The 25,227-nt window shown below is 42.6% G+C and overlaps 1 protein-coding gene across 1 annotated transcript in view; it reads left to right on the top strand.

Annotated features, from left to right (window-relative positions):
• Window positions 1-25,227, top strand: part of IKZF3 (IKAROS family zinc finger 3) — a 114,766-nt gene that overhangs the window by 31,393 nt on the left and 58,146 nt on the right. Inside the window, exons 2-3 of the mRNA XM_062175069.1 lie at window positions 8,805-8,858; window positions 11,712-11,813. Of these exons, the coding sequence (XP_062031053.1) occupies window positions 8,805-8,858; window positions 11,712-11,813 (156 nt within the window). The remainder of the gene's footprint in view (window positions 1-8,804; window positions 8,859-11,711; window positions 11,814-25,227) is intronic.

Genomic DNA, 25,227 nt, shown 5'->3' on the forward strand with positions numbered 1-25,227 from the left:
TTCAACTGCTTGGGCTCTGACACCCCCACGCAAGACTGCCCCTAAAATGTGGATGCCCTCCTCACTCAACTCAAGTTCTAACACTTGGCACTGGACCACTTCTGCGGACTTCATGCTGACAGACCCCATTCTCCTGAGGTGGGTGTCTTGCTCACCCTGTTTTGGTTCTGAGACTCCATTCCCATGGATGCTTAGCTGTCTTCACCATGCTTAGGCTCTAACTCCCCAAGGGAGGCTGCTCCTTAGCTTGGGTGTCTTCTTCATTCCTCTAGTTGCCAACATTCCAAGTCAGGCCATCTCCCCTGCCTGAAAGCCCTCCTTAGGTTCTGACTTGCCATGCTGCCTGTCCCTTTCTGTGGAACCCCACTCACCTCATTCATGCTTCCCATCCAACATGGACACATTCTTGCTGGTTGGACCACAGCAGTCTATCCTGGGCTGCCCCCTTTCCTCGTATAGACATTCTTCCCTCAACCACCTTGGGTTTTGACACCCAGGCCAATCTTGTTATTTTAAAAATGTGTTTATAGGTGAACTACTTTTCTTTTCAAGTTTTTGTGTATTTATTTGAAAGGTGGAGAGGAGATGAGAGAAGAGGAGGGAAGAGGAGGAAAGGAGAACAGAGGAGAGAGTGCCCCTTCACTGCTTCACTTCTTATATGTCCAAAATCATTGGCAAGGGCTGGCTGGGGCCAAAACCATGAACCTGTAACTCAATCCAGATCTCCCATGTGGGTGCCAGTAACCCAAATACTGAGTCATCACTTGCTGATTCCCAGGGTACCCATTAGTAGGAAGCTGGAATCAGGAGTGGAGCCAGGGGGCCAGCATTGTAGCGCAGAGGGTTAAGCTGCCACCTGTGACATGAGCGTCCTTTATGAGTGCTGGTTTGAGTCCTGGCTGTTCCACTTCCCATCCAACTCCCTGCTAATGTTCCTGGAATAGAAATAGAAGATGGTCTAAGTACTTGGGTCCATGCCACCCATATGGGAGACTGGAATGGAATTTCAGGCTCCTGACTTCAGCCTGGCCCAGCCCTGGTGCGTACAGCCATTTGGAGAGTGAACCATCAAATAAAATAACTCTTTCTCTATGTTTTTCACTCTTTCTCACTGTAACTCTCTGCCTTTGAAATGAATACATAAATCGTAACAACAACAAAAAGGAGTGGAATCAGGACCCAAACTCAGGCATTCTGTATGGGATGTGGATATTCCAAGTGGTGTCTTTTTTTTTTTTTTAGTTTATTTTTTATTTTATTTGAAAGAGAGGGAGATAGACAGGGAGCTTCCATCCACTGGTTCACTACTCAAATGGCTGTACCCACCAGGGCTGGACCAGGCTGAAGCCAGTAGCCAGGAACTCCATCCAGCTCTAGCTCCCGTGTGAGTGACAGGGGCCCAAGTACTTGAGCCATCTTCCGCTGCTTTTTGGAAGTGGAGCATCCAGAACTCTAACTGGCACTCCAATATGGGATGCTGGCTTTGCAAGCAGTGGCTTAACCTGCTGAGCCACAGTACCAGCACTCCACTCCTGAACCAAGTTGTGTCTTAAGTGCTATATCAAATGCCTGCCCTTGCTTATTTTTTAAATATGCGTGTTTCCCATGCCTTTGTGCTTTGTGGCTAACATCTAGTTTTAAATTGGGACAGATATATATACAGTGACTCTATTTTTCAAACAAAAAACTGATATGTGACCTCATTATAGTATAGACATTTTGAAATGAGTACTATCCTGAACAGTTTTTGTAAGTGATCATCATTGAAATAAATAAAAAAGGAAACTTTTAACTTCTAGTAATGGAAGAGTACCTCCTATTGAACCAACCTTCCCATACATGGATAACAATTATAGATTGTATACAAATATTTTAAAATCTGTCACCTGAAGGCATTGGGAAAATGACCCAAAGAAGCCTGTTTTATGTCTTTTTGCTCAGGGCCAAATGTGAGTTCTCATTTTAGCCTCAGGGCCTTTAAAACTTAGATAAAAAAAAAATCTACAGTTTTACTGGCTTTAAAAAAGCCATATCAGGGCCGGTGCTGTGGCACAGCAGGTTAATGCCCTGGCCTGAAGTGCCAGCATCCCATATGGATGCCAGTTCGAGACCCGGCTGCTCCACTTCCAATCCAGCTCTCTGCTGTGGCCTGGGAAAGCAGTAGAAGATGGCCCAAGTCCTTGGGCCCCTGCGCCTGTGTGGGAGACCTGGAAGAAGCTTCTGGCTCCTGGCTTTGGATTGGCGCAGTTCCGGCTGTTGTGGCCAATTGGGGAGTGAACCAGTGGATGGAAGACCTCTCTCTCTCTCTCTCTCTCTCTCTCTCTCTGCCTCTCTGCCTCTCCTCTCTCTGTGTATCTCTGACTTTCAAATAAATAAATAAATCTTTAAAAAAGCCATATCACAGCTGAAAAATGAAGAGGGAAAACCTGGAATGGAGAAAGCCTGAGAGGGCTTTTCTGTATATAAATTCTCTGGCTGATCTTTGAACAAAACATATGTAGGGTCATGTACTAAGTGGCACGTCTGAGGCTAAAGTAACAGAGATTTATGCTTCTGCAAGAATAACCAATTCATTCCAGTTCTCTGTTCAGGGAATCCCATCAGTACAGACATACTGGACATTTGGTCACCCTACCTCCTGTCATCACAGTTGAAACAGAATTTGAGTTTGATCCCTGCAAGTTAACTGCATACTTTAAAAAATAAAGCAAATGGGGCTGGCACTGTGACGCAGTACATTAATCCTCCGCCTGTGGCACCAGCATCTGTATGGACACCGGTTCTAGTCCCAGCTGCTCTTCCGATCCAGCTCTCTGCTATGGCCTGGGAAAGCAGTGGAAGATGGCCCAAGTGCCTGGGTCCCTATACCCACGTGGGAGAACCTGAAGAAGTTCCTGACTCTGGATGGGCCCAGCTCCGGCCTTTGCCACCATCTGGGGAATGAACCAGTGGATGGAAGACCTTTCTCTCTGTCTCTTCCTCTCATAGTCTGTAACTCTACCTCTCAAATAAATAAACAAATAAATATTTTTTAAAAATAAATCAAATAAAATTCCTGTATACTTCAGAGGAACATAGCAGAATTTAGAATTTCTATAACATATCATTCTCAATATTCAAGATACAATCCAAAATTATTAGGTAATTTTAAGAATCAAGAGACTGTGGAACATACTCAAGAGAAAAGGAAATCAATGGCTACTGACCCTAAGATCAGATAGATATTGGAATTGGTAGACAAGAATTTTAAATAGCTATGAGATGACAGAAGAACAAGTGTGACAACTTGAAGATATAACAATAAAAATTACTCAATCTGAATAACAGAAAAGACATTAGAGGGAAAAACAGAGCCTCAGAGAACTGTGGGAAGATATGAAAGGTCTGACATACAATTGAAGTTAAAGAAGGAAATGGGTAAGAGAATGGAGCAGAAAATCTATTTGAAGAAATAACAGCTGCAGATTTCCCATGTTTGGTGAAAAACATAATTTTACAGTGTTAAGAAGTTCAGTGCATCAAGGTAAGATAGATATAGGTAAAACCAGACCTAGGTATATAAAAATAACACTTTTGAACACCAAAAGTAAAGAGAAAATCTTGAAAGTATTCAGAGAAAGGAACACTGAGTGTAGAAAAGAAATGATATCACTGACTTATCATCAGAAACAATAGAGGCAAGAAGACAATGGAGTGCAATCTTTAAAGAGCTGGAGGGTGAAAATACCATCTATTCAAGATTTTGTATCTAATAAAAATATACTGTAAGATTAAAATAAAATAAAGACATTTTCAAATAAATGAAAAGAGAGAAGCTGTTGCTCACCCAGTTGTGTTACTAGGACTGCTAAAGAAAGTTCTTTAGGTTGAAAGGAAATGATACAAGGTAGAACTTGGGTTGTCATGGAAAAAATGAAGAGCATCAGAAAACATTAAGTATATGGATAGAGAGTGCTACTAATTTTTCATCCTAATTACACCCTCCCTTCCTCTCTTCTTTCCTCCTACTCTTTTCTCTTTCTTTTTATTATTAAGAGGTGGAGAGATAGAGACAGACACAGAGAGACAGAGACAGAGGTGGCGAGAGCTCCCATTTACTTGCATACTCCCTAGATGCCCACAGTGTCCAGGGCTGGGCTAGACCAAAGCCAGGAGCCAGAAGCCCCATCCAAGTCTCTCAACATGGGTGGAAGGGAATCAAGTACTTGAGCTATTACCTGCTGCCTCTTGGGGTGTACATCATCAGAAAGCTAGAATCAGGAGTGCAGCCAGGACTTGAATCCAGGCACTTTGATATGGAATGCAGGTGTCCTAAGGAGCATCTTTTTTTTTTTTTTTTTTTTTTTGACAGGCAGAGTAGACAGTGAGAGAGACAGAGAGAAAGGTCTCCCATTGCCTTGGTTCACCCTCCAATGGCCGCTGTGGCCGGCGCACCGCGCTGATCCGAAGCCAGGAGCCAGGTGCCTCTCCTGGTCTCCCAAGCGGGTGTGCAGGGCCCAAGGACTTGAGCCATCCTCCACTGCCTTCCCGGGCCATAGCAGAGAGCTGGACTGGAAGAGGGGCAACTGGGACAGAATCTGGCGCCCCGACCAGGACTAGAACCCAGTGTGCTGGTGCCGCAGGCGGAGGATTAGCCTATTGAGCCGTGGCGCCAGCTGCCATAGAAGATCTTAACAGAGCTGTTGCTTGTGGCTCTGGCATCCCATATGGGTGCCAGTTTGAGTCCCAGCTACTCCACTTCTTTTTTTTTCTCTCCACTTCTGATCCAGCTGCCTGCTAATGCACCTGGAAAAGCAGCAGGAGGATGGCCCAAGTGCTTGGGACCCTGCACCCATGTAGAGACCTGGAGGAAGCTCCTGGATCCTGCCTGGCACAACTCCAACTGTTGTGACCGTTTGGGAAGTGAACTAGCAAATGGAGGATCTCTCTCTCTCTCTCTCTTTCTGTCCTTCCCTCTCTCTCTCTCTCTCTAACTCTGCCTTTCAAATAGAATAAATAAATCTTTTAAAAAAAAAAGATCTTAACAACATTATCAAAGACCTTGACCTCATTGACATTTGTCAAACAATAGACTCAACAGCAGGATGTATGAATATGTATGTGTGTCTATCCAAATACAGTTGGCACACTCATGAAGAAAATGAGTCTTACTCAATTCAAAAGAACTGAAATCCCTCAGATTATGCTGTCTGAGTATAGTGGAATGAAACTAGAAATCATTAACAGTAAAATAACCAGAGAATCTGATAATTCCGCTAAATACGTAGAAATTAAACACAAATAACCAGTGGATCAAAAAAGTCACAAGGGAAGTTATAACTGAATTATAATGAAAATAAATCATCAGAATTTATGAGATGCATCTAAAGCAGTACTGAGAGGAAAATTCATAGATTTAAAAACTTATATCTTTAGAAAAGGAGAAAGGAGTAAAATCAGTTACTAAAATTTCACCATAAAAGGGGAAAGGGAAAAAAAAAAAGCAAGTTAAACCCAAATAAGTAGAAGGAAGAAAAAGACAAGAGATTAATAAAATTGAAAACTGGAAACAAAGTTAACCAAACCCAGAAATTCGTTCTTTGAAAAGTTTTTTTTTTTTTTTTTTTTTCTGACAGGCAGAGTGGACAGTGAGAGAGAGACAGACAGAGAGAAAGGTCTCCCATTGCCCATTGGTTCACCCCCCAATGGCTGCTGTGGCCGGCATGCTGCGGCTGGTGTACCGCACTGATCTGAAGCCAGGAGCCAGGAGCTTCCTCCTGGTCTCCCATGCGGGTTCAGGGCCCAAGCACTTGGGCCATCCTCCCCTGCCTTTCCAGGCCACAGCAGAGAGCTGGACTGGAAGAGGAGCAACTGGGACAGAACTGGCGCCCCAACTGGGACTAGAACCTGGGGTGCCGGCGCCGCAGACCAAATTTAACAACTTAGAACAGATGCCTTAAGAAGTACAGCTTGCTGATACTAATGTGAAATGGAGTTTAAAAATCTGAGTGGACTTGTATCTGTTAAAGAAATTGGAATTGTTATCAAAAATAAAACTCCAGACCCAATTGTGTAACAGGATCAAACATTTAAGCAGAAAATAGTCTTACACAATTCTTTCATAAAGTAGAGGGGGAGGGAATGCTACCAAACTCTGATACCAAAATCTATTGAAGACATTAAAGAAAAAGAAAACCACAGGCCCAAAATTACTTACAAACATAGATACATAAATCCTTAATAAACTATAGCAGCTAAATACAGTAGTACATGAAACAGAAACTATGTCATGGCCAAGCAGGGGTTTATCCTAGAAACTCAAGGGATGCAATCCCACAAACTTATTCTAGGGTTTATCTCAGAAGTAAGATCAATGATTTACCAAATTAGTAGAATAAATGGGAAAAAAACTATAAAATTTCAAACAATATAGAAGAAGTACTTGACAAATTTATACATTCATTCATGATAAAATGAACAAACAAAAACTCTCTCAGCAAATTAGGAGTACCAGGGAATTCTTGAGTTCTGTGGAAAACCTACAATTAAACTATACTTTTTTAAAAAAAAAAGAGATTTATTTATTTATGTGAAAGGCAGAATTACAGAGAGAGAGTTTTCCATCCACTGATTCACTCCCCAAATAGCCACAACAGCCAAGACTGGGCCAGTTTGAAGCCAGGAGCCAGGATGGCCTTGTACAAGGAGAGCAGGGGCCCAAGTACTTGGACTTCTGCTGCTGTCCCAGGAGCATTAGCAGCGAGCCAGATTGGAAGTGGAGCAGCCAGGACTCAAACCTGTGCCCTTATGGAATGCTGGCATCATAGGTGCCCGCTTAACGTGATGCACCACAACGGTGGTCCCTAAAACTGTAATTTATGATAAAACAGTTAATGTTTTCCCTGTAACAAAAGTTATTTTTAATACATAAATTATTTTATTTCAAAATTTATATAAGAATGCAAAGGTGCTAAAATAGCTAAAGTAACATGAAAAAGGAAGCAATATTGGAAAGTTTACACAATCTGACATCACAGCTTTGCTATGAAGCATCAAAATATTATGGTATTGACATAATAATAGGCAGTGTTTCGCTAAAGTAGAGTAAGAGCTAAGATACAAGCCATAGTCTTTTTTTTTTTTTTTTTTTTTGACAGGCAGAGTGGACAGTGAGAGAGACAGAGAGAAAGGTCTTCCTTTTCTGTTGGTTCACTCCCCAGTGGCCACTGCGGCCGGTGCGCTGTGGCTGGCACACCACGCTGATCCGAAGACAGGAGCCAGGTGCTTCTCCTGGTCTCCCATGCGGGTGCAGGGCCCAGGCATTTGGGCCATCCTCCACTGCACTCCCAGGCCACAGAAAAGGAGCGACCGGGACAGAATCTGGCGCCCCAACCGGGACTAGAACCCAGGGTGCTGGTGCCGCAGGCGGAGGATTAGCCTATTGAGCCACGGCGCTGGCCACAAGCCATAGTCTTAAAGTTATTTGATTTGTGGCAGAAGCACCCAAAATAATCCAATGGAGAAAGAAAAGTTTTCAACAAGTGGTGTTGGAACAGCTGAAAAACCACAGAAAATGAAGAACCTCAACTTCTACCTTATACTTACTTGAAAATTAACTTACTGCGAAGCATAGACTGAAACATAAAAACCAAAACTATGAAGCTTTTAGAAGAAATCAAGAGGAAATCTTCGCAACTTGGAGACAACAGGCTTTTCTTAAACAAGAAGCAGCAATATCCACTTAACAATGGATGTATTAGGGGGCAGTGCTGTGGCATAGCGGGTAAAGCTGCAGCCTGCCGTGCCAGCATCCCATAAGGGCACTGGTTCGAGTCTCAGCTGCTCCACTTCCATCTAGTTCTCTGATATAGCCTGGGAAAACAGTGGAAGATGGCCCAGGTCCTAGGGCCGCTGTACCCATGTGAGAAACCTGGAGGAAGCTCCTGGCTTCAGATTGGCCCAGCTCCAGCTGTCGTAGCCATCTGGGGAGTAAACTAGAAGGTGGAAGACCTCTCTCTCTCTCTCTGCCTCTGCCTCTGCCTCTCTGTTACTCTGCCTTTCAAATAAATAAACAATCTCTTTTTTTTTTTGCCAGGCAGAGTGGATAGTGAGAGAGAGAGAGACAGAGAGAAAGGTCTTCCTTTTTTTCGTTGGTTCACCCTCCAATGGCCACTGTGGCCGGCACATCTCGCTGATCCGAAGCCAGGAGCCAGGTGCTTCTCCTGGTCTCCCATGTGGGTGCAGGGCCCAAGGACTTGGGCCATCCTCCACTGCCTTGCCAGCACCGCAAGGCGGAGGATTAGCCTGTTAAGCCATGGCGCTGGCCTTAAATAAATAATCTTTAAAAAAAAGAAAGAAAGAAAATGAATAAGGTGAGTTGGTGGATAAATTGATGAATAGGTGGAAAGTTACATGATAAAGCAAAAGCAAAATGTCAACTATAGAATCTAGTTGGTAGGTAATAGGTTCACTGTGTAAATCTTCTAAATCTTCTAAACTTTTCTTTCCGTGTATTTGAAAGTGTTCATAGTAAAGTATTGGAGGAGAAAATATTAAGGGTATCTGAGATTCTCTCTATTGGGACCCACTGTTTTTTTCATTGTTCTTGGTATAAGTTGACAGAAAATTCTTAGAGTAACATTTGCTGTGACAATAATTTATTTCCTTTCTCCTTTAGACACTTAGGGAGAGTATAGAGGAGGAGTAGTCCTGCTCTGAAAGAATTCTACTCCTCAGGGTTCAAAATGATATCCTTTTTAAATTTGGAATGCTCAAGTCTAGAATTATGTCCTAAGTAGCTAATATTTTTAACTCATTTTTTTCAGATACACAAGCAAATGCAGAACTGCAAAGCACTCAGGAGCAGGCTGTGCCCACAGGTAACATCATCTTTGTAGAAATACATCTTTACTGAAAATATTAAAAAAAAAAAGAGGAATGTTATTCTGACTTCAGTAAAAATGCTATGGAAAGATGTGTGTGTGTGTATGTGTCTTAAGATTTTATTTATTTATTTGAAAGGCAGAAACCACAGGGAGAAACAGAGAGAGGGAGGGGTTTGGGGAAAGAAAGAGAGAAATATCTCCCATCTATTGGTTTACTCCCCAAATGGCTGCAAGAGCCAGGGCTGGGTCAGGCCAAGCCAGGAACCAGGAAGTCCATCCTGGTCTCCCACATGGGTGGCAAGGACCCAAATACTTGGACCATCTTTTGCTGCTTTCCTAGGTGCATTAGCAGGGAGCTGGATCAGAAGTGGAGTAGCCCTTGCTTTGGGATAAGCTATAAACAATTAAAATAGTTTGCTTCCTAAAAATAATTCCTGTGCTTTTTCCATCAATTCACTTGCTTTGCTTTAATCAAAGCTTATGTTAAGTTGAAAAATTTATTACCTAAGTGCCTTTTTGTGTTATTGTGAGTTGTGTGTAATGCCATATATAATTGAACCTGAAACTCATATTGATTATTCAGGTATGAATTGTGTTTTGGTCATTTAAGCTTGAGAAAAATGAACTATTCTTTAGAACAATATCATAGAATATATGTTATAATACACAGAAATTAGAAACCTTAGGAATTCATAAATCAGAAACTGAGTCCATATGCTAACATTTTCAGGGTTATTAGTTATAGATTCTATGAAATGTGTTTCCATTTTAGTCCTCCAGTAAATGCCCTGATCCATGTGTTTGCTCGTAACTGCAGAAGAAAGAAACACCACTGTAGAGTTTCTAGTCACCTCTCCACTTTAGCCCAGCTTAAATGCCACAGGAGTCAGTATCTTAGAGTATTTCATATTTTATTGATCACTGGGAAGGAGTTTGACAGAAAATGGTAACTTTTCAGTTCATTTCTTCTGCTGTCACCTTTTCATTAAGTTACTATGCTTTATACGTGAAAATAATTCCAGTCACTCTGTTCCTTTTTCTTCTAGTGTTATCAATATTTATTGTACAAAGCTATATTTTCCTTAAATCTGATTTTTAAAAAATTTTCTGCTTATTTATTATATATATATATATTAAATTTATTTGTAAGACAAAGTTACAGAGAGAAGTAGAGACAGACAGGAGTCTTCCATCTGCTGGTTCACTCCCCAAATGGCCACAACGGCTGAAGCTAAGCTGCTTCAAAGCCAGGAGCCAGGAGCTTCTTCCGGGTCTCCCACATGGATGCAGGGGCCCAAGGACCTGGGCTATCCTCTGCTGCTTTCCCAGGCTCATTAACAGGGAGCTGGATCAGAAGTGGAGCAACCGGGACTTGAAGTGGCGTCCATATGGGATGCTAGCGCTGCAGGCTGATGCTTTAACCTTGTGCCACAGCAGCAGCCCCATTTGCTGGTTATTTAAACATGCTTCTATTATATATGCTCCCTTTTACTTATGAGCTCCCAAAATACTTTGTGTTTTCTTCAGTCCTTTTCTAAGTCTACCTTGCATTGTGATTGTGGGCTTCTCTTACCTATAGCTGCTAAATGTAAGCTCCTTGAGAACAGGCATAATAACTAATATATATAGCCTTGCTAGCATTTAGTAAATGTTCAAATAAATAAAGGAACTTGAAGTTGGCACCCAATAATGTTTTTTACAGAGTTGCATTTCTGATGTGAACAGAGGGAAAAATAGGATTTCTTTAAAAAAAAAAAAAGATTTACTTATTTTTATCTGAAAAAAGTTACAGAGTCACACACACAGAGAGATCTTCCATCTGGTGGTTCACTCCCCAGATGGCTGTGATGGCCAGGGCTGAGCCAGGCTGAAGCCAGGAGCCAGGAACTTCGTCTAAGTCTCCCACTTGGGTGCAGGGGCCCAAGTACTTGGGCCATCTTCTGCTGCTTTCCCAGGCACATTAGCAGAGAGTTAAGTCAGAAGTGGAGCAGCTGGGAATCTAACTAGTGCCCATAAGCGATGCCAGAATTGTAGGTGGTAACTTAACCCTCTACGCCACAATGCCAGCCCCAGGGAAAATAGGATTTCAAATACAGAAGCTTACTGGCTTCCTCTTAGAAAAACATTCTTCCCAAATTGAATTATGCCAGTGTTTTCAGGCATAACATTTCTCATGATTACATATTAATTGTATTTCTTAGACATAAATAACAGTAGCGTCCTACTAAATATTGTGAGTTATACCAATGGAGGCAGAGTTTCTATCCAGAAAGAATATACATGTATTTTTTAAAAAATTTATTTTCACCTGTTTGGAAGGCAAGAGTCAGAGCAAGAGTGAGAGAGATATTCCATCTGTTGGTTCACTCCCCTAAATGACCACAAAGCCAGGGGAAGGCTAGGCCAGGCCAAAGCCAGGATTTAGGAACTCCATCCAGATCTCCCATGTAGGTAGTAGGGACCTAAGCACATAAGCTGTCACCTACTTTCTCCAAGGATTCGTAGTTGTAAGCTGGATCAAAAGCTGAGTAGCTGGGACTTGAAGTGACCCTCCCATATGGGATTTAGGCATCAAAGAGGCAGTTTAACCCACTGTACCACAATACCCACCCCCATTAAGTGCATTTTTGACTCAGGTGAAAGTATGCAGGCAAATTGTGTATAATGGAAAGATGCATGTACCCTGAGCACAGTTCTAAACCTCAAGAGTTTTCACATATCCCTCCTGGGTATATGTGAAGTGGCTGTGTGAAGCTCAGCTTTCATTGAAGGTCTACTTCATACTTATACATATTCATAAAAATCCTTTAAAGTTGACTGCATATGTAAAACTATTTTGTCTTGTAGAAAGCCCAGCGGTTTTGAATGACTACAGTTTAACCAAATGTCACGAAATAGAAAATGTGGACAGTACAGAAGGCCCAACCAATGAAGATGAAGATATGGGAGGTGAGCCATAGTGGAAAAACTAAAATCTAATGGTTATAGATTTGGGTAAGGCTTAGTAAGAAGAAGAAACCAGCTCTTCAAGGAAAACTTGCTTTTATAGGTTTAGTTAAGAGTGATTTCTTTTAATTTCACAAATATTTGCATTTAATAGTCTGTTGCAGAATATTAGCAAATTTTGAGAATGTAAGGTATCTATATTGTGCTCAAATTGTATTAACTTTATTTTTTAAAAAAATAACATTCAATTTACTCTTTTCCACTAAAAACAGTAATACAAGTTCATTACAGAAAATTTGGTTGTTTTTCAAAACTTAACAACCAATTCTTCAAGTCTCTAGACAACAACTTGGTCTATAGCAGTTCACTTCAATTCAATTCTGACACTCCTAGAGTTAGCACAGACTGTACAGGTTAAGGAATCAGTCCCACAAAACAGTCCCCACTTCAGATGTCAGTCTCAAGTTCCAGATGCCCAGGTAACCTACACTTCTGTCCAATGTGGCCACAAAGCTGGGAGTCCTCACAACCTGCCCCTCACTGAGGTTCAGTAATTTTCTAGGATGACTCACAGAACTTGTCATATAACCCCTTTGTTCATTCTTTACCCCCAGCTATTGTTCATCCTTTTCTTTGAACTTTTCTACCTTTGGCAGAAACGTTAGGTTCACTTATACTGTACTGGTCTAGAGTGAAAGCATTAGCAAGTATTCCTCTATTTTTTAAAATTAATTAATTAATTGATTTTTAAAGGAATACAAATTTCATAAGTACAACTTTAGGAATATAGTTATTCTTCCCACCATACCCATCCACCCACCCATACTCCCACCCCTCCTCCTCCTCCCTCTCCCCTTCCCAGTCCCATTTTCCATTAAGATTCATTTTCAATTAACTTTGTACACAGAAGATCAACTCTATACTAAGTAGATTTCAACACTTTGCACACACTCAAAAAAAAACCTGAGAACGTTTTACAGTTAACTTTCATAAAATAACTCGTTGAGGACAGAGGTCCTGCAAGGGGAGTTAGTACACAGTGACTCTTGTTGTTAATTTTTTAAAAGATTTATTTATTTGGCCAGCGCTGCAGCTCACTAGGCTAATCCTCCACCTTGCAGCGCCGGCACACCAGGTTCTAGTCCTGGTTGGGGCGCCGGATTCTGTCCCGGTTGCCCCTCTTCCAGGCCAGCTCTCTATTGTGGCCAGGAAGTGCAGTGGAGGATGGCCCAAGTCCTTGGGCCCTGCACCCCATGGGAGACCAGGGGAAGCACCTGGCTCCTGCCATCGGATCAGCGCGGTGCGCTGGCTGCAGCGCGCCTACCGCGGCGGCCATTGGAGGGTGAACCAACGGCAAAAGGAAGACCTTTCTCTCTGTCTCTCTCTCACTGTCCACTCTGCCTGTCAAAAAAAAAAAAAGATTTATTTATTTATTTATTTGAAAGAGTTGCACAGAAAGAGAAGGAGAGGCAGAAAGAGAGAGAGAGAGAGAGAGAGAGAGGTCTTCCATCTGCTGGTTTACTTCCCCAGTTGGCCACAATGGCTGGAGCTATACTGATCCAAAAAGTAGGAGCCAGGAACTTCTTCCAGATCTCCCACGTGGGTTCAGGGACCCAAAGACTTGGGACATCTTCTACTGCTTTCCCAGGCCATAGCAGAGAGCTGGATCAGAAGTGGAGCAGCCAGGACTTGAACTGGCACCCAAATGGGATGCTGGCACTGTAGGCAGCAGCTTTACCTGCTGTGCCACAGTGCCAGCTCCTCCTGTTGTTAATTTAACAATTAACAATCTTATGTATGATGTCAGTGACCATCTGAGGCTCTTGACATGAGCTTCCTATGCTATGGAAGCCTTTTGAATCCACAAACTCTGTCAGTATTTAGACAAGGCCATAAGAAAAGTGGAAGTTCTCTCCTCACTTTAGAGAAAAGTACATCTTTCTTTGATGGCCACTTCTTTCTGCTGGGGTCTCGCTCACAGAGATCCTTCATGTAGAACATTTTTTGCCACAGTGTCTTGACTTTCCATGCCTGAAATGCTCTCTTGGGCTTTTCAGCCAGACCAGGAAACCTTAAGGGCTGATTCTGAGGTCAGAGTGTTACTTAAAGTGATTTTCATTCTATGAGTCTGCTGTGTGGACTGCTTCCCATGTTGGAACATTCTCTCTTTTTTAATTCTATCTGCTATTATTACCAGACACTTGATCCTATTTATATGACTATTGTAATATGTTTATATCCTATTTATATGACCACTATCTATATGTTCACTTTAACACTATATGATCACTTTAACAGTTATGATGGCATTTTTACCACCCAGCTTAATGGGATTTGAGGTCCCATGACAAATTTTTAAACTGTACCCTTAGAAGTAAGTTTATAGGAATGTATGCAGGACTATACAGTTTCACAATTAACAAACTTCCTCTTCCCTCTCTTGTTCCCACTCTCATTTTTCACTGAGATCCATCCTCAATTGACTTTATACACATTTGATTAACTCTATGTTAAGTAAAGAGTTCAACAAATATATGAAGAAAAAAAGCAGAAAACAGAAACAACAAAAATAAACTTCCTCGATAGTCAAGACAAGGGCAGCTCAAGTCATCCCTTCTCGAAGTATCAATTACACTTCTACATATTTCATTTTAGGTGTTCTATTAGTTCTCAGAGATCAGGGAGAACATATGGTATTTGTCCCTTTGGGACTGGCTTATTTCAATAAGTGTGATGTTTTTCAGATTTATCCATTTTGTTGCAAATGCCCAGATTATATATTTTTTTTACCACTGTGTATTATTCCATAGTGTACATATCCCATAATTTCTTTATCTGGTCTTCTGTTGACAAGCATTTTGGTTGATTCCATGTCTTAGCTATTGTGAACTGAGCTGCAATAAACATAGGGGTGCAGGTAACTTTTTTATTTACTGATTTCATTTCCCTTGGGTAAATTCCTAGGAGTGGGGTGACTGGGTCATATGATTTTTGAGGTATCTCCATACTATCTTCCATAGTGGCTTTACCAGCTTGCATTCCCATCAACACTGGATTAGGGTACCTTTTCCCCCAAATCTTCACCAGCATTTGTTGTTTGTTGATTTCTGTATGAAAGCCATTCTAACTGGGGTGAGGTGAAACTTCATTGTGGTTTTGATTTGCATTTCCCTGATGGCTAGTGATCCTGAACATTTTTCATGTGTCTGTTGGCCATTTGGATTTCCTCATTTGAAAAATGTCTGTTTAAGTCATTTGCCCATCTCTTAACTGCATTGTTTGTTTTGTTGTTGTGGAGTTTCTTAATTTCTTTATATATTCTGGCTATTAAGCCTTTATCAGTTGCATAGTTTTCAAATAATTTCTCCCATTCTGTCAGTTGCCTTTTCACTTTCCTGAATGTTTCTTTTGCAGTACAGAAACTTCTGAATTTGATGTAATCCCATTTGTTAATTTTGGCTTTCACTGCCTGTGCCTCTGGGGATTTTTCCAAGAACTCTTTGCCTATGCCAATGTCTTGCAGGGTTTCCTCAATGCTTTCTTCTTCTTCTTCTTCTTCTTTTTTCTTTCTTTCTTTTTTTTTTTTTTTTTTTTTTTTGACAGGCAGAGTGGATAGTGAGACAGAGAGACAGAGAGAAAGGTCTTCCTTTTTGCCATTGGTTCACCCTCCAATGGCCGCTGCGGCCGGCGCATCTCACTGATCCGAAGCCAGGAGCCAGGTGCTTCCTCCTGGTCTCCCATGCGGGTGCAGGGCCCAAGCACTTGGGCCATCCTCCACTGCCTTCCCGGGCCATAGCAGAGAGCTGGCCTGGAAGAGGGGCAACCGGGATAGAATCCGGCGCCCCAACCAGGACTAGAACCCGGTGTGCCGGCGCCGCAAGGTGGAGGATTAGCCTGTTAAGCCATGGCGCCGGCCCCCTCAATGCTTTCTAATAATTTTATGGTATCAGGTCATTGATTTAGATCTTTAATCTGTTTTGAGTGGATTTTTGTGTAAGGTGTAAGCTAGGGGTCTTTCTTCATCCTTCTACATGGGGGGACCATTTGCTGAAGAGATCGTACTTGCTCCAGGGATTGGTTTTAGCTCCTTGGTCAAATAAAAATTGATTGTAGATGCTTGAATTGATTTCTGGCATTTCTATTCTGTTCCATTGATCTATCCATCTGTTTTTGTACCAGTACCAAGCTGTTTTGATTATAACTGCCTTGCAGTATGTCTTGAAATCTGGTATTGTGATGCCTCCGGCTTTGTTTTTGTTGTATAAGATTGCTTTATAAGTTGTATAAGCTACTCGAGGTCTCCTGTGTTTCCATGTGAATTTCAGCATAATTTTTTCTACATCTGAGAAGAATGTCTTTGGTATTTTGATTGGTATCACATTGAATCTGTAAATTGCTTTTGGAAGAATGGACATTTTGATGATATTGATTCTTCCAACCCATGAACATGGAAGACTTTTCCATTTTTTTTTTGTATCTTCTGTTTTTTTCTTTAATGTTTTGTATTTCTCATTTTAGAGATCTTTGACATCCTTGGTTAAATTTAGTCCAAGGTATTTGATATTTTTTTTAGCAACTGTGAATGAGATTGATCTTAGAAGCTCAATATCAGTCTTGGTATTGTCTGTGTATACAAAGGCTGTTGATTTTTGTGTATTGATTTTATATCCTGCTACTTTAACAAATGCTTCTATGAGTTCCAATAGTCTCTTGGTGGAGTCTTTTGGATCCCCTATATATAGAATCATGTCATTTACAAATAGGGATATTTTGACTTCCTCCTTCCAAATTTGTATCCCCTTGATTTCTTTTTCTTACCTAATGGCTTTGACTAAAACTTCCAGGACTATATTGAATAGCAATGGTGAGTGTCTGGTACTGGATCTCAGTTGGAATGCTTCCAACTTTTCCACATTCAATAGAACAGGCTGTGGGTTTGTCATAAATTGCCTTCATTGTGTTGAGGAATATTCCTTCTATACCCAATTTGCTTAGAGTTTTCATCATTCCAGATTACTTCCAGAGGATCTCCAATTAGACACAGCAGATGTCTCACCAGAAACCCTATAGGCTAGGAGAGAATAGCAAGATATATTCCAAGTATTAAGAAAAAAAAAAAACCCGTCAACCCAGAATACTATACCCTGCAAGGTTCTCATTAATGAATAAAGGTGAAATAAAGACCTCTGTAACAAACAGAAATTGTTTGTTTGTTTTTTGACAGGCAGAGTGGATAGAGAGAGAGAGAGAGAGAAGAGACAGAGAGAAAGGTCTTCCTTTTTGACGTTGGTTCACCCTCCAATGGCCGCTGCGGCCGGCGCATCTCGCTGATCCGAAGCCAGGAGCCAGGTGTTTCCTCCTGGTCTCCCATGCGGGTGCAGGGCCCAAGCACTTGGGCCATCCTCCACTGCCTTCCTGGGCCATAGCAGAGAGCTGGCCTGGAAGAGGGGCAACCGGGATAGAATCCGGCACCCCAACCGGGACTAGAACCCGGTGTGCCAGCGCCGCAAGGCAGAGAATTAGCCTGTTAAGCCACGGCACCGGCAACAAACAAAATTGAAAGAACTTGTCACCACCCATCCAGCCCTACAAAAGATGCTTAAGGATTGCTGCACACAAAAACACAGAAGCATGGTCATCACTACAAAAAAAGGTAAAGGAAGAAAACCTCCCAATAAAAGATCAAAGGAAATTCAAAGTAAAAAATAGGAATATTTTTGGAAAAATGGTAGGGCAAAGTCATTACTTATCAATAGTCACCTTGAATGTAAATGGCCTCAACTCTTCAGTTAAAATACACAGATTGGCTGAATGGATTAAAAAACAAAACCCATCTATTTATTGTTTATAAGAAACACATCTCACCGACAAAGATGCATGCAGACTGAAAGTGAAAGGATGGAAAAAGAGATTCCATGCCAACAGAAACCCAAAAAGAACTGGGAGAGCCATCCTAATCAGACAAAATAGACCTTAACATAAAAACTGTTAAAAGAGACAAAGAAGGGCACTATGTAATGATTAAGGGATCAATTTAAGGAGACCAGTGCCTGAGCACTAGCCCCAGTGGGTATAATATTCTCCCCCTCTGCCCCAAGGACCACACAAAGGATATATGCAGTCCTCAGTATAAGCTCAGATTCCCCAGCAATGTCCCTCAGCAGCTAACTAGGAAGCCCTGAGCGTGTGGAGTCTCCTACAGTGACTGCCCAAAGTCCTAGCCACACTGTGAGTCCTCCCACACAGTCTCAGTTTTTTTTTTCACAGTCCTGGCACACAAGCCTCCCATAGTCACGAGCACCCAGTCCCCTGTTCTCCCCACCAGGGTCAGGAGTCTCCACCCGGCTGGTTGCTGGGCATGGACAAGAGCTGGCACAGCTGTTACATATGTCCAAAATGGCACCACTCTATTGGCTTGTTATGGGATGCCATTGTAAGGTGATCAGGGAGAGAGAAGTATGTCCTTCCTTTTTTTTTTTTTCTCTTCTCTAGTTTTGTGGGTACACCATCTCTCATGGGGTTCCAAGCTGGGTTCCCTCTAGGTTCTTCCTGCAGCTCTATCACCAGTGGCTTGGGCTGCTGCAGTCTGGTCTTACCTCACTCTCCAATGCTGGTGCATAGGCTCTCAGCTGCTGGGGTCCTGAGCTGTGGGCATCCACGCCTTCCATGTAGGTCTACTCTGTCCCTCTGAATTTTGTAGTTTCCTCTGCTGTTTTCTCCCTAACTCTTCCCCGAGAGTGCACTCTCTCCACTTTTTTTTAAACTACCTTCTCCTGGACTACTGCAGTAAGCTCCCTCCCTACTCTGCCATCTTGGAAGCTCTGGAATTTTGATCCCTTCTTCTCTCCTTATAAGATAAAGTTACATGGTGGAGAACTAGTAGGCTACATCTGCCTCCAGGCAATATAACTGCACACACTGTTAACCCCAGTTTTGCTAGGTGGGATGAAGGCACAACTTGCTTCATTCAGACCTTTAGAAATTCTGACATAAATGTCTAAAACTATAGTTACAGTTTGTTGCTTAGAAAGCATCTTTATTTCTAGCACTTACAGTTGTACCCTCCCCCTAATCTTGGAAACACCACATCTAATAGGAAAGAAAAAGTTGAAGTAATGTGTGGAAGGAAAAAACAAAGGATAATCATCATGCCAGTGTCCTCCTCCACCCCTTCTTCCCTTAATCCACCAATAGAACAGGGAAATCCACCTGGTGGAGATACTCCTTAGCTCATGTTGAATGTGAGCACACACACTCATGAAAATATGTAAACTGCCCTTCATGCCTCTATCTTACCCTGTCTTAGATAGTGTTTCAGTTGGCCACTCCAGTTTTCTATCCAACAGTTACTCTAAGTATATCTCTTTATCCATCATTTGACATTATGGGATATACATAAAGAATATTCCTTTAACTGAGGAAATGTGATTCTGTGGTCAAAATTGGTGAGGTATCTTCTGTTCTGATTCTTTTATGGTACTCTTGGCCATTTCTATCTACCACCAGTAAGGAAAGCCCAGCCCAGGGTCATTGTTTATCCCTGGTATGTGTAGTCCCTGGGGCTACCAGCATTGATCCTTCAATGTAATTGACTTCCCAATGCTGTGTGAGGCCTTCCTCGAGGGAATCTTCTCCATAGACAGTCTGTATCTCTGTTTCTCTTGTTGGCAGACAGAACCATCTGTTGGCAGTTTGTGCCTCGGAGGGTGCAAGAGGAATACATCTAAATTTAGTGCACCTTCCTCATTGTTGCAGCACATCTTACCATGTCAACTCATTCATGGACCAAAGTGGTAGCTCAAGGAAACACACTGTGATGTCTGTTCATTGGTTCTAATCGCAGTCCAAATTTGGAAAGGAGTTCTTTTTCTAAGCATTTACCTGGCCTGCTTTAATACACCCATCAGATTCCTATAGTGGTTTTCATATGGTTGTATCCCATACAGGAGTTGTGTTAATAAGCCAAATTTCCATTGCCCTTCTACCTTACCATATGGCCAGGCTCCTTGGCCATTTCTCTTAAATTGGTAGAAACTGAAACATAAGAATATTTACTTTGATTTAGTTCTTCCATTACTGCTAGGTATTTCAGCCCATTGAGATTATTTATTTTTACCTTCTTAAATCAGAGTGGTGGTATTCCAAGCAATGTGTTATCCCTTTAACTGCTGTCTACAAATAGAACAGCTCTTTGTTGGTTAGTTACAGGTTACTTCATACAGCACTGCCCAATTGATGACAGAATCTGACACAGTTCCAAAGTCAGTTCTAGAGGAAAGAGGCTCCTTGCTTGTATTTTTTTCTGCCATTCCCTGTATAAGCCATTTCTATTTTATAATGGAACTTTTCCAAGCACTGTCCAGAAATGTTAGAGTGTTTCTTTGACGTCACCTAAGACATCATGGATAATTGAGAATTTGAGGGATTTTTTTTTTGTACTTTAGTAATAGGGACAATTTAAATTAATAGCAGTCTAGTAATTGCCTCTCAAGTGGAAATTCTCTAGCCCAAAGTTTCAGCTCATTGCTGGGAAGCATTCACAGGCTTTGGCATAAGTCCTTGTCTATATTTTGTATAGAGCTATTGCAGACAATGTGTCCATACTACACTCTTAAGTTCTCTTCTACACTGAGTGGGCTCAGGCCATCTTAGTCATTTCCATTTCACATCTAGTTAATATTGCCTGAAGGGCAGATTCACATGCTTCTGTCTTGCAGAAACAGTTCCCCAGGCAGACACAATGTCCATCCCCATAATACATTCAGGTAAAAGAGACTGAACCATTTCAAACAAAGTTTCTTCCTAACTTTCATCTTAATCTCATCAACTCATTTTTCTAACTGCAGCCTCTGCTGGGGCTTCATCAACAGGCTTTGTTTGTATAATACTAGGTATTATAGGAAGTGTTCCTTAGTCAAGACGTTAACATCCATTCCCCCCAAAAAAAATCAGGCAAGGGAGATACAACCTCTTCACATAGAACTGGTTTAAACCTTCCAATTTTCATCTGAATTTCCACCTTAATCATGTCAACCCTTACAATTTTTGTATTATCTCAGTCTAACTTGAAGCACCTGTTAGGCTTTGCAAATAAGTTTTGTTACCATAGTGTACAAAGTTCCCACATCAAGAAGTCCCACAAGCAGCCGGCACCGCAGTTCACTAGCACTGCGGCGCTGGCATCCTGGGTTCTAGTCCCGGTTGGGGTGCCAGATTCTGTCCCAGTTGCTCCTCTTCCAGTCCAGCTCTCTGCTGTGGCCTGGGAGGGCAGTAGAGGATGGCCCAAGTGTTTGGGCCCTGCACTCGCATGGGAGACCAGGAGGAAGCACCTGGCTCCTGGCTTCGGATCGGAGCAGTGCACTGGCCATAGTGGCCATTTCTGGGGTGAACCAATGGAAAAAGAAGACCTTCGTCTTTCTTTCTCTCTCTCTCTCACTCTCTCTCTCACTGTCTAACTCTGCCTGTCAAAAAAGAAGTCCCAGAAGCTTTTCCTCTCTACCATCTGACCGTCTTACCCCTTCATGTGCAAAAGGCTTTTAGGTCCCTGGTGAGGGATTAAGCCAAGGAACCTTGACCTTTTTTTTTTTCAATCTTTGTCATGATTAATCTGTCCATTGTCCAGACCATTTCATATCAGATTTCTTATTGTAGTCTTTGCTTTCTGGCTTTAAACTTTTTTTCCAAACTGGAGTAGATTGAGTGAACTTGTTTGGAGCCATTTAGTGTAGGGGAATAATAAGGGATTCCCTTTGGTTGTCCCAGCTTGTAATAGTGCTATGTTAAGACCTTTGTTTGAATTCCATCAATGTCTCTTTCATTTTTCGTATGTCTATTTATTTATTTATTTGAAAGGCAGAGTTACAGAGGTAGAAGCAGAGAGAGAGAAGGAGAGAGAGAGAGAGAGAGAGAGAGAGAGAGAGATGTCTTCCATCTGATGGTCACTCCCCAAATGGCTGCAACAGCTGGAGCTGGGCTGATCAGAAGTCAGGAACCTGTGGCTTTGGATCAGTGTGGTGCGCCGGCAGCGGCGGCCATTGGAGGGTGAACCAACAGTAAATGAAGACCTCTCTCTGTCTGTCTCTCTCACTGTCCACTCTGCCTGTCAAAATAAATGAATGAATGAATGAATGAAAGAAGTCAGGAACCTGGAGCTTCTTCCAGGTCTCCCACAAGGGTGCAGGGGCCCAAACTTGAGCCATCTTCTACTGCTTTCCCAGGCCATGGCTGGATTGGAAGTGAAGCAGCCAAGCTGTGAACTGGCACCCATATGGGATGCCAGCATTGCAGGCGGTGGCTTTACCAGCTACACCACAGCGCCAGCCCCTTTTCTTATTTTTTTTTTTTTTTAATTTTTGACAGGCAGAGTGGACAGTGAGAGAGAGACAGAGAGAAAGGTCTTCCTTTTGCCGTTGGTTCACCCTCCAATGGCTGCCACGGTAGCATGCTGCGGCCGGCGCACCGCGCTGATCCGATGGCAGGAGCCAGGTGCTTCCCCTGGTCTCCCATGGGGTGCAGGGCCCAAGGACTTGGGCCATCCTCCACTGCACTCCCTGGCCACAGCAGAGAGCTGGCCTGGAAGAGGGGCAACCAGGACAGGATCGGTGCCCCGACCGGGACTAGAACCTGGTGTGCCAGCGCCGCAAGGCGGAGGATTAGCCTAGTGAGCCGTGGCGCCGGCCTTTTTTTTTTAAGATTTATTATTTATTTGAAAGGCAGAGTTACAGAGAGGCAGAGGCAGAGAGAAAGAGAGATCTTCCATCTGCGGGTTCATTCCCCAAATGGCTGCAATAGCTGGATCTGGGCTGATCCGAAGCCAGGAGCCAGGAGCTTCTTCTGGGTCTCCCACACGAGTGCAGGGGCCCAAGGACTTGGACCATCTTCTACTGCTTTCCCAAGCCATAGCAGAGAGCTGGATTGGAAATAGAGCAGCCAGGACTCGAAATGGCACCCATATGGGATGCCGGCACTGCAGGCACTGGCTTTACCCACTACGCCGCTGCGCCAGTCTCTCCTATGTCTTAAAAACTTCACCCTGCTGGAAATTTATTTTCTGGGAATGAGTCACTCTCCCCCTTGTTTTCCCTTTGTTTCACCCTATCAAAGTTTCCTTTATTCACTTTATTTCTTAATACTCATTTAAAAAATGTCCACTTTGATGCGTGAGTCCTTTGACTCTTCCCATTTGCTTGTTAATTAAACGGAAAATCTTGTTAGCATCTATAAGACACATGAGGGGAAGCTAAGACATTCTTCTTGGACTGTGACTCAGTTTTGCAACAGTGAAGTCACATGGCCTATCCTTGCAAAGGGGACCCCATGTGCCAACTATATTTTTTTGGCTTCTGTATTTGCCTCTTTGACATCCATTCATCATTTTATATCTTATTTTTTGTATTCTTGATGCTCTGGCATTGGGGTCTTACAGACCTAGGAAGAGGCTATTCCTCTGAGGGTTAGCCAATTGTGAACAATAATGGAGGGCTTGGGTATGAATATATTTTACATATATACAAGCCAATCATATCCACTTCTCACACACCAAGGCAAAATTTTCCCTCCCCTAAATCATGCTAGGGCCATCCCAGACAACTACAGACGATACCTAATCCCCAAAGCCCACCAGAATTGCTCAAATCAAATTAACCAATATTAAACTGTTTACCTTGCCCAACTTTGTCTTTCCCACAAAAGCCCCAACAAAGGTTCTGGCCTAAGCTTTTCCTTATTCCTCTTTTCTGCCTCCTGACCAACCCCCAACATTGGTGCTTTCCTTTGTGACCCTACGTGGTATATAGTGACCCTTCTCTCTGGGACCCTTCTTCCTTTCAAGCTTTGTTCTTGCTTCTCTGTGACCATACATACCTTACCATACCATATCCAACATGTGCATTCTTAACTATGGAATTTACCATGACCTAGGAAATGGACATAGTCAGTGGGAGAATAGATTCTCATAAAGCTAATCCCACATGACTTGTATGTGAAGCATATCAGCTGCTTCACTTGGGGTGTTCCACTTAGCATTTATTTATGGGAGGAGTCAGACACTGTCCTTTCTTGGGGTTAACAGATCTTGTAGTGACTTTTATCTTGTTCACCAGACTAGCTGTTCCCTTGGGAATGACTTGCTGTGTGTTTAGATCACATATTGCAGGGGTGGGGACCATCCGACCTATGGGCCATATGAAGCCTGTGAAACCATTCGGTATGGCCCTGCCAAGGCAGACTCAGGTGGGACTAGAAATTCAATACATCTATAGCAGGCCAATTTTTAAATTGATAATTTTTTATGACCCACAAATGATGTCATAAGTATCCAAATGGCCCTTGGCAGAAAAAAGCTTCCCCATCCCTGGTGTATTGTTCTGTCATTAGCTGTGGATCCTGTTTCAACCTAAACACACTCTTACACTCCTCAGCATTTAAATAATTAAATGCCACCCCTAAAGTAGTTATTTTCACCATTCATTTTAGTAGCCGTTGTTAAGGAAGCTGATAATACAGTTCTATAAAATACAGTAACTCCTTTCCACTATCCTCCTTAGTTTCAGTTGTTGCTGGGTTTTCTCATCTCCAAACTGGACCATCTTCTTTATTTATTTAGTTTTTCTTTTCCTTCCTTCCTTCCTTCCTTCCTTCCTTCCTTCCTTCCTTCCTTCTTTTTTGGATCACCTTCTTGGTGATCAGAGGTCTTACAGGTATTCTCTGTTGTTCCCACATACTTCTTTGCCTTAGACATTGTTTCTAGTGTAATATGCAAAGCTCAGGCTGATTGGAATATGTATTTGGTCCAACATAAATATCTAGCCAAATGCCCTCTTTTTCTTTCATTTTAACTGTTACAGGTAAGAGTAACCAAAGGATTATGTATTTCACTATTTTCTTATTAGTTTTTTTTTTTTTCTTTTTGACGGGCAGAGTGGACAGTGAGAGAGAGGGACAGAGAGAAAGGTCTTCCTTTTGCCGTTGGTTCACCCTCCAATGGCCGCCGCAGCCGGCGCGCTGCGGCCAGCGTACCGTGCTGATCCGAAGCCAGGAGCCAGGTGCTTTTCCTGGTCTCCCAGGCGGGTGCAGGGCCCAAGGACTTGGGCCATCCTCCACTGCACTCCCGGGCCAAGCAGAGAGCTGGCCTGGAAGAGGGACAACCAGGACAGGATCCGGCACCCCGACCGGGACTAGAACCCAGTGTGCCAGCGCTGCAAGGCGGAGGATTAGCCTATTGAGCCTCGGCGCCGGCCCTCTTATTAGTTTTAAGTTCTTTATGTATCCAGTGAACCAAATCCCTGGGAGTTGGATCTCTCTGTAAATTCTACTAATAAATTTTCCCTTTAGTAACTGATCACAGTGAAGCTGCTACTGAATGTCATGGGTGCCCATATAGCCACCCAGGAATCATCCCCTACCCTTTGAACCACCC

The sequence above is a fragment of the Lepus europaeus genome, chromosome 18 (genome assembly GCF_033115175.1).
Source record: "Lepus europaeus isolate LE1 chromosome 18, mLepTim1.pri, whole genome shotgun sequence".
Taxonomy (NCBI): domain Eukaryota; kingdom Metazoa; phylum Chordata; class Mammalia; order Lagomorpha; family Leporidae; genus Lepus; species Lepus europaeus.